General features: G+C 41.2%; 1 protein-coding gene across 1 annotated transcript in view; it reads left to right on the forward strand.

Moving 5' to 3' along the window:
* The window catches only part of DNHD1 (dynein heavy chain domain 1), an 80,616-nt gene that overhangs the window by 4,321 nt on the left and 66,154 nt on the right, over positions 1 to 10,141 (forward strand). Inside the window, 3 exon segments of the mRNA XM_006162022.3 lie at positions 3,208 to 3,381; positions 9,235 to 9,438; positions 9,516 to 9,626. Of these exon segments, the coding sequence (XP_006162084.2) occupies positions 3,208 to 3,381; positions 9,235 to 9,438; positions 9,516 to 9,626 (489 nt within the window).

Here is a 10,141-nt window from a genome sequence, read left to right on the forward strand (position 1 = left end):
TACTCTGGTGCAAAAAAAAAAAAAATAGAAATTTATACATAATTTATAATATGTATTTCCACGAGCTTTTTGAAGATCCTGCATCTTATTGGATACTTATGTATCTAGAAACTTCTAGATGCTAAAGATAAAGACAGGAACAAGATGGACTCAATCCCTTCCCTCAGAGTCTAACAATTTATTTAGGGAGCTAGATATGTAATAGATAAATTGCTATTACTAAAATATAATGACAAATTGGGAAAAATACTATAAAATAAAAGAGCACAGCCTTTCACCTCACTGATCCTCTGGAGTCTGTGTGTGCATGTGTGTGTACAATTAGGAGAAAGCACATCAGAGGAGTTCCAGCCTAGAATAAGGTAGCAAAATACCTTGTAGGTTAAGAGGTGAAATAGGATAGTTTCAAGGAAGAAGGAACAGCCAATATTGTTAAATGCTACTGAAGCCAGTAAGAAGAATCTGAAAAATGTTCATTGGAATTAGCAACAAGGAAAAGGTTGGTAAGTGTGGTTTCAGTAGACATTTGTGGGGAGGAACCAGATTGTAGTCCATTTGCGAGTGAATGGGAGATGAAGAGGTACTGTAGAAATCATTTTTTAATTCTGTCATGAAGCTCGGCTTAAAAGGGAGAGAAATAATAAGACAACAGCTTCAGGGAACTTGGGGGGACCAGCTGATGGCCTAATGGCTATGTTGCTGGACTCCCATGTAGTCGACTGCGGTTCACGTCCTGGACCTGGTGGCTTAAAACTCACGCTGGGTGCATGTGTGTGTGTGCCCAAGATCCCGAGAGGAGAATGGAGGAGAAGGGATTGTGACATGGCTATCCCCCCGAGGAGTGATTTCTCACTTTCTGTCTTTCTATCTCTCTGTCTCTCTCTGGTGGGCTCATGTGCCCCATAGCAAAAATCTCTCTAAAGTAAACTTTATTTATTTATTATTATTATTATTATTATTTTTGGAGAGGTTTTCGCTACAGGGCGCGTGAGCTCACCAGACAGAGAGAGACAGAGAGATAGAAAGCAAGAAATCACCCCCCAGGGGGGATGGTCATGCCACAGTCCCTTCTCCTCCATTCTCCTCTCGGGATCTTGGGCACACACACACATGCACCCAGCGTGAGTTTTAAGCCACCAGGTCCAGGACGTGAACCGCAGTCGACTACATGGGAGTCTAGCGACATAGCCATTACACTAACTGCTGGTCCCTAAAATAAACTTAAAAAAAAAATTTTTTTTTAAAGAGAATTTTGGTGTCTGGGTAGGAATTCTTTTTCTTTAACATAGAGAAATATTTTTAGCCCTTAAGACAGTTGTTTGAGAAGTAGATGGTTAATAAATATTTGTAGACTGGGTGAATAAATAGGTTAAGGTAAGAAGATGAAGAAATTAAAAATACATCACAGAGAGGGGATAAGGAATCTAGGGCACAAATGGAGGAATTAGCATTGCAAAGAAAATGGGATACTACTTCCTTTATGGGTGAGAAGGCAACTGAAATTAGAGAAATTAGTTTTGTGGTTGAGGACCTCGGTTTTCTCCTGGCAGGGAGGAGGCAGAGAATGGAATGGGACTGGGGGCCTTGAAAAGGCTGGGGATGGGGTTCAGTTTAGCAGCTTGAGGGAAATGAAAGAGGTAGCTGCTTGAAGACTATTTCTAAGATGTCAGAGCAGAATGAGCCCCCAGTTGAGATCAGACACTAGGGGGACTAGTAGTTGGTATAATGGCTATGTTGCTGGACTCCTATGTAGTCAACCGTGGTTTGAGTTCCAGACCTGGTGGCTTAAACTCACACTGGGCATGTGTGCGTGCGTGCCCAAGATCCTGAGAGGAGACTGGAAGAGAAGGGATTGCAGCGTGGCTATCCCCCCAGGGGGTGATTTCTTGCTTTTGGTCTCTCTGTCTCTCTGGTGAGCGCAAACACCCTATAGCAAAAACCTCTCCAAAAAAAAGAAAGAAAGAACAAAAAGAGATCAGACACTAGGATATATAGAAGAGCCAATACTCCTGGTTCCATGTTTTCCTGCATCTACTATATCATATAGTACTTTTAACTGCTAAGGAAATGATCCTTTAATCCATTCAAGATGCCCCAATCCAACATCAAGGTCATAAACTTTATTGTTGGTATGAACTGTAGAAGAGGATTGCACTGTTATCTCTGGAATAACTTGTTTTGTTGATCTAAGTTTGGGTCAGTTAATGACACTAGTATGTTTTGACTGAATATGTGTAAGTTATATCATTCTGAGATTTTTTTTGTCCTCTTAGGTCACCTCAACCAAAATTATGATTAACTTACAGGTTGTTAGATAATTAATTTTCATACCAATTTTATTGACTGGTATGGTAGAAGGGTAAAAAGGTTAGAATATCAGTGCAGGCAGGCCAGCAGGTGGCATGCTGGCTGGGGCGCACAGCCAACCATGCAGTTTGAGTCCCAGACCCAGTGGCTTGGGAAACATGGAAGGTGTATGTCCAGGATCCCAAAAGGGACAGATGAAGGAGAAGGGATTTCTTTCTCAGTCTCTCTCTTGCTCTTATTCTCGCTGTCACTCTCACTCTGTCTCTCTCCAGTGAGTGCACATACCCTGAGGCAATGTTTTACATAAAAAAAAAAAAAAGAAGAAGAAGAAGAAGAATATTGGTAGAGACTTGAGGTTAAAGAAGGCTGCACCATTGGATCTTGTCTAGAAAGGAAAGGACATGAAGCCTCAGGTTGAGTGATGCTGGGGGAAGAGCAGCAGGAAAGCGTGGCATGCATGGAAATCATGCAGGGCTGGAAAGCAGGGGAGGAGCAAAGGTAGGAGATCAGATCTCAAAGGTTAGGAAGGTTGACAGAGACTAGAAATTAAGGACTGTAGGCTTATGGGGTGATGTGTTGGGAAAATAAAGTTTTCCCATTATTTGTACACAGTATTATGTAACATTGACTTCATGGTAATCACAATCAATCCTGAATGATGATTCACTTATCAGAAAGGGTGTGGGGTTTCATGCATACGTGGGTGTGAATATGGTTGTTAGACTGTACTTACTCAGTATGTGACCTTGTTTGGGTTTAAGTGGTGGGTAGACTCTGGCAATGCCACATCAGGCCTTTCAGGCACCGAGCTTTCCTTTCACTGACCAGGAGTGGGTAGGCTGCCTCCAGGTACCCAACTTCTTTGTTCTGCCTTTCCTTTCCTTATATCTTGGCATACAGGGCCATACCTGACTATGCAGTTCATGGAGAGAAGGCCTTCCAGAGTAAAAGCTCTGGCTTATTGCCTGAAACTTCTTTTCTGAGTAACCGGCTGACAGCTGTTCTAAAGACAGACAGATACCTGAAGAAGATCCACTTCCTCTATCTCAATGTGGCTCCCAGCCGCCACTTTAGGTGAGAGCCCACGTCCAGATCCCTTCTCCTCCTTCTACTTCCTGATTCTCCCTTGTGTGTCTTTCCCCTTCCCTTCTTCTCCATGCCCACTACTCTATTCTGTCATTTGTTTTGTGTGCTCCTACTCTGCCTCCAACTTCCTTCTTCTCTCCTCAGCCACCTCCTGTCTACTCTCTACCTCCTCTTTGCTCTCATAGCCTTTTATCTTAGTTGTTTTTCCCTCATTTTTTTTTGGTAATTATTTTATCGTAAAATGACAGAAACATATGGTAATATCCTCAGAAACTAATTTAACCACTATCTCCTCCAATTCTAATGCAAGAATCACTCCTTTATTTAATTCTTTCTTTAATGAAAGAGATTAAGAGAGAGAGAAAGAAGTACCTTCAATAGGGTTTCACACCACAATTCTCCCCAGCCCCTAGTCTGTCAGCCAGCCAGGATTATGGGCCTATGCACCTAGCATGTACAGGTGGACCTGGGAGCAGCACCCAGTCTTCCATGTGGCTTCCAGCATTTCAGAGCATTGCGCTATCTCTGTGCCACCGTGGCTGGGCTTCCTCTTTAGAAATCTGGATCCCAACTCTATAGTCCCCTCCTCCACATGCATAGCGGATAACTCAGACCTCTTCACTTTTTTCCTCTAGTTCTAGGGCTGGTATCCATGTCCTGCAGTTATTATCTCTGTGTTCCCTTAGCGTTCCCTTTTTCCTTTTTAAATCCTCTGGCACCTTTTTGAAAACACATTCTCTTTATATATGTCTTGTATAGTTTCTGGTTTTCTGACTGAACCCTGACTGTTACAGCACTTGTTATCATGATTGCTCCTAGGAAACTATTCTTAAATATGGGATTCTTGTATTGGTTTGGTAGTGTCTTTGACCTTGCTAATAGGAAGTAGGATACCAGTAGTCCACACGATGTAGTGACATCACAGTTAGGTAAGCTATCACTGTGGTTGAATGTGATAAACTACCTACTGACACCTAGTGGCTGCTGTGCTCGACTGCCATGGCAGCAATGACTAATGTGAGATGGGATGGAATGGCCCCTGACTGGAGAGGAGAGTTTACAGAAGCAAATGACAAGCTAAGGGCTTTAGACTGTCAGCATCAGTTATAATGAGAGAAGTATAACAATCAAAGATGGTTAGACAAGAAACTCTGGATGAAAGAATAATCATAGGGCCAGCATCTGCCAAAGAAGGGAAACCCAGTACAGCAACTTTTGCATTTAGCGCCGTCTTTCCCCAAGTAGAGGTAATTGTTTGCCAGTTTTACTGTGCGTTCCTGGGAGACTAAGAAGAGAAGGCAAGCTTTCAACAGACTCAGGGAACTAAATGTGCTAATGTTGCAGTCTGGGCCCCTCCACCCAGGAGAAAAATGTATTTCAACTTTAAATCCTATGTTTTAGCCATTCAGGACCCAAACCTAAAGCCCAGGAGACTTTATTTGTGGGGTCTCTGATGTGTTTGTACAGATTGTTTTTATATTTTTTTCAGGTATTTGGCCGAGTTTTTCTAGTTGTTCTCAAGTGGGAGTGTGCATCCAGACTTCTAGTGCAATCAGCAGCAGAAGTAGCTTCCTGATATTTGTTGTTTCATTTTGTTTTTCTATTTATTTATTGTCCATGTAATTGAGGTTTTTAAAAATGCATTTGAATGTATCAAGTTCTTCTTGCATTTGTTTTCGGTTTTAATTCACATTTAGAAAGGACTTTATTCTTTCACCTCCTTAGTGTCTCTGTTCAACTGTCAGTTCCTCATTCTTTTTCACTACATTTAAAAGTAGGCCCTCCCTCCTTCCCTGGTACTGCCAGTCTCCCTTTTTCTGCTGTTTTTCCCCCTTCCTATTATTTATTACATTTATCATCTTTCTTCTCCAGAAGAAAGGAGCTCTATCAGGGTGGGGACTTTTATTTGTTATTTTTAACTGATGTATTAAGGGTTTAGAATGATCTGGCATAATATGGTACTCTTTCATATTTGGTCAGGGAATGAATGAGTGAATTATCCAGATTATGAACAGATTTGAAGGGGCTGGATGATAAGTTTGATATACAACATGCTATGTTTCAGGTGCATGCAAGACATAGAGGTTGAGGTGTATTAGAAATGGTTGAATATTTGAGTCTAAGACTTGGAATGATCTTAATTTGCCCCATTTACTCTCTAATATCACTTAATACTCCAATTAATTTTGAGCCCTTTGAAAGCACGAGCTATGTAGAAGTTATCTTTATATCCTCCTCTCTGACTGCAGCACTTGAACAGAGGGGAACTTGACAAATGTTTTATCAAAGTTCCATGAAGTCTGGAACTGGATTGTTCTTGTTCACCATTGCAGCCTCAGTGCCTTAATATACTATTTGGCCTTGACACAGTACTTGGCCTTAATAAATATTTGTAGACTGAATGGGTATCCTGCCAAGAACTAGTGACCATAGGGTGCTTCCTAACTCCTGACCTTATGCAGAAAGAGCAGCTTCTTTAAGAAGATCATAGAGAAATTCCTGGGAGAACCAAAGCTCAGTAAAGATAGGCAGCTACCAGTCAGCCCTAGTAAAGGGTCTGGAACTCACATGACCTCCCACATTTTGAATCCTGGCCCTAGCACCTAGAGGTGCATGCTGGGTGCATGTGTGTGAGTGTCCAAAATTCCACAGGATGGGGAAATGGAGAAGGTATTGCAGAATGACTAGTCTAGATCAGGAGGTACCTTTTCCTTGTCTCTTTGTCTCTGTCCCTGTCTCTCTCTTATGTGTCTCTCTCTGGTAAGCACATCCACTCTCTGGCAATTAAAAAAATAAAAGATATGCAGCTACCTTATGGGAAACTTACTAACCCACTGATTAAGGAAAAGGGCTTGAGTCTGGTAGATTTGGTTTTAAATCAGCATTCTGGTCAAGCTGATGGCATAGTGGTTAAGGTGACTGGATCCCACATGGCCAACTATGTGGCTTGAGTCATGTACTCAGAGACTTGAAAAACACACTCAGTGGCTTGAAAAACACACCAGGAACTCACATTTTTGCATATGTGCTCAAAATCCAAAAGGAGAAATGGAGAAGGGTTTAATGGAATGATCACACACACACACCCCATAAGGGTGCTTTCTTACTTTCTCTCTCTTTGTCTCTCTCTAGTAAGCTCACGTACCTTCTAGCAAATTTAGAAAATACAATGAAATAAATCATGTATTCTTCTCTTAACTGCCTTGAGTAAAATAATAATAATAATTATACATTAAATCACTGTATATCATTACAGCTTACAAAATGAATTTTCCTTTCAAGTCACTTACAAAGACTATCTTATCAAACTAACACTAGACTTCTTAACTGAAACAATGCAGGCAAGAAAAGAATGGGAAGACATTCAAAAATACTGAAAGAAAAACAATTTCAACCAGGACTACTATGCCTTGGGTACATTTTACACTTTGTTTTAGTTTTCTCATCTGCAATTTGAGGTTAGTAGTACAGGAGACAGTCTAGTAACTTTATTGAGAGAGAAATACAATTTCTCGGGTTTTAAATTTTTCTTATGGGAGAAAGCAATGCATATCCACTACAGAGACAGAGAGAGAGAGAGAGATAAAGAGAGAAAGAGAGAAAGAAGGCTTCCCTTAACAGGGTTTTGTCATGCCGCAATCCTTTTTCCTCCAATTCTTCCTGTCTGGATCCTACATATACCTAGCAAATTTTTCAAACCAACAGGTCTGTAACTTGAATCTCACTCAACCATGTGGGATCTTGCTTCCTCTGTACAGTGCTTAACTGCTGTGCTACAGGGCTGACCCAGGAAATAAGAAGTTTTTGTTTGTTTGTTTGTTTGTTTGTTTAGGTTTTTGCCATATGGTACATACACTAGCCAGAGAGAGAAAGAGAGAGGGAAAGTGAGAAATCACTGCTGAGGGGGATGGCCATGTTGTAATACCTTGCCCTCCAGTCTCTTCTTAGGATTCTGGGCATGCATACACACATACACCTGGTGTGATTTTCAAGCTGCCAGGTCTGGGACTTGTACCATGGTCAACCATATGGGAGTCCAGTAGCTTAACCACCACACCACCTGCTGGCCCCCAGAAATGGTTTTTATAAAACTTGACTTAGTAAATCCACACTAAGTGCTCCACTTGTTTAATATATTGTATAGTAGAAAGTTGAGAGGTAAGAGATTGACGGGTGTCATTTTATTTTTTTAGCATGGGTAGTCAGAGAACTTAGGCTAAAGCTTCCAAATACTTAAAAATATTTGTTTCTCGGGACCAGCAGTTAGCGTAATGGCTATGTCACTGCACTCTTATGTAGTCGACCACGGTTTGAGTCCCGGACCCGGTGGCTTAAACTCATGCGGGGCACATATGCATGCATGCCCAAGATTCTGAGAGGAGAATAGAGGAGAAGGGATTGCGGCATGGCCATCCCCCCTGGAGGGTGATTTCTCGCCTTCTGTCTCTCTGTCTCTCTCTGTGTCTTTCTGGTGAGCGCATGTGCCCTATAGCAAAGTGTTTTTGAAAAAAAATTTTGCTTCTCTTTTGTGTGCATGTGTGTGTGTGTGTGGTGTTTTTGTTTGTTATTTTGTTCATTTGTTTTAGAAAGGATCTCACTATGTCTTGATTTTCCTGCCTCAGCCTCTGGAGGAGTAGCTGGGGCTATAGACTCATGTCACTGTGCCTGGCTTTTCAGGGAATCAGGCCTCCCACGTGGACTCAGTCTGTCAAGAGTAGTGACAAGCATGTGCTGCCTTGGCTGCACCAAAACATATTTAATGCTTGAAAATAGTATTGGCTCTGAGTTATGAAGAGGAAACCACAAAATAAAATAAAATAAATAGTTTGTTAAGTGTGCCTAAACATGGCATTCTACTAGCTGATCTCCTGCAACTAGATACAACTATTATATAGTTCAATTTAAATTGCATTAAGGTTTTTTTTATTATTTTTTAATTAATTAATTTTTTTAGAGGTTTTTGCTATAGGGTGCATGCACTCACTAGAAAAAGAAAGACAGAGAGACAGAAAGTGAGAAATCACACCCCCAAGGATGATGGCCATGTCGCAATCCCTTCTCTGCCATTCTCCTCTCAGGATATTGAACAAGCACGCACATGTAAGCCACTGGATCCGGGACTTGAACTGCAGTCAACTACATGAGAGTTCAGTGGCATAGCCATTATGCCAACTGCTGGTCTCGCATTAAATCATTTATTAACATGTGAGGTAGGTACCTTTTCCTGAAGTCAGAGAACCTGAGACCTATTCAGATTTTAGGCTCTAGAGTTACTCATCTGGTTCATTAGGTTGTAATTATCCTCTTCACTTGCCTATTTCTAATCTTCTTGTCTTTTCCTCATCTTCTCTAGTCTCAGTTTCTCCAAACAGCATTTTCTGATTATCCCTGCATGTTCTTTCAGTACCGAGGTATACACATATTTTATTATTCCTAAGATTAGCATTTTTTTCATTTTTTTCACCTCTGAAGCTGTGATGTATCTTACAGGTTGATGGAATACCATGTTAGAAGCATTTTTTACCTTAGTGTTTCATAAAATAATGCTGCAGCTCATAATTGATGATATCTTAGATTTGATGGGAGGTAAGATCTCTGGCCTGCAGGTATGAACTTCTTGGAACTCGTTAGGTGCAATTTCTCTTTCATCTGTCTTTGGTATCACTTTTTAAATAATATGTGTTCCATCTTTCTAGTTTGAAAATCATTCTGCTTTCTTTCCCATCTTGCTGTTGTCTGTGCCTTCCTGTCCTCCTCCCTTTTTTATCTCCCTATCCTCTTCTCCCTTTTCAAAGTCTGTACAAGTTCCCGGCTCTCACTGATGAGAGCTTTTTTCTAAAGGCCCTACAGCCTGGTGGTGGTGCCACCTGACAAGGTGAATCCCGAGCACTACATCTTCTCTCCCTTTGGGATCCTGCACGTACACCCTGTGGAGGGCAGTGAGACGATGACACTGGGAACCTGGCACCGCCACTCTGTCCTCTGGCAACAGCTCCAGTCCATTCCATTCTTTAAGTATTGTCTGTTGCGCAAGGCCTTGACCTGGTAGGTGGTGATGGGCATGGGATTTGGGGGAAATGGATGACAGCAACGACACATTGTCACTGAGCTCTAATCTGCAGGTGGAAGAGGAGTGTGGGGTTTCAGGGGCTGCAGAGGCTCCAGATTTTCCTAGAGAATCATCTGCTTTTGGCTGTGCCCCACTTTGGAGCTGGGCTGCTCCACATTAACAGGTAAGGTCTTAAAAACTCAGTTTTGATGGGTTATTTGAAATTATTTTTTACAAAAGGCAGCATTGTATTCATTGTGCGAAATTTGAAAAATACAACAAAACTGTAATGCTACCTCTAAATAGCCTCTTTGAACATTTATTGCATACCTCCTAGTCTTTCTTTCTATCACATAGATATAATTTGATCATACTTTACAATGGTTAAATAACCAGGTTTTTTTTTCTTTGAATTGAATATTCCAGACATATCCCCATGCATGTATTCTTCTACAACAACTTGCCCCAAATCACACAATTATTAAGGATCAAATCTGAATGCCTAACTCAGGTATTTGAATCCTAACTCTCTGCTTTTCCCATGATATATTATTTGGACTCTTTAAAAAAAATTTTTTTTGGAAAGGTTGATCATCCCTATTTTCAGTACTTCCTTGTTTTCTCTGCAAGACTCCTCAGCTACTCCCGGATGTATTCCGTGATGAGTTGTAACTCACATGCCTATAGGGGCTCAGCAGG

Source organism: Tupaia chinensis, unplaced genomic scaffold (assembly GCF_000334495.1).
Source record: "Tupaia chinensis unplaced genomic scaffold, TupChi_1.0 Scaffold139491_1, whole genome shotgun sequence".
NCBI classification, from domain to species: domain Eukaryota; kingdom Metazoa; phylum Chordata; class Mammalia; order Scandentia; family Tupaiidae; genus Tupaia; species Tupaia belangeri.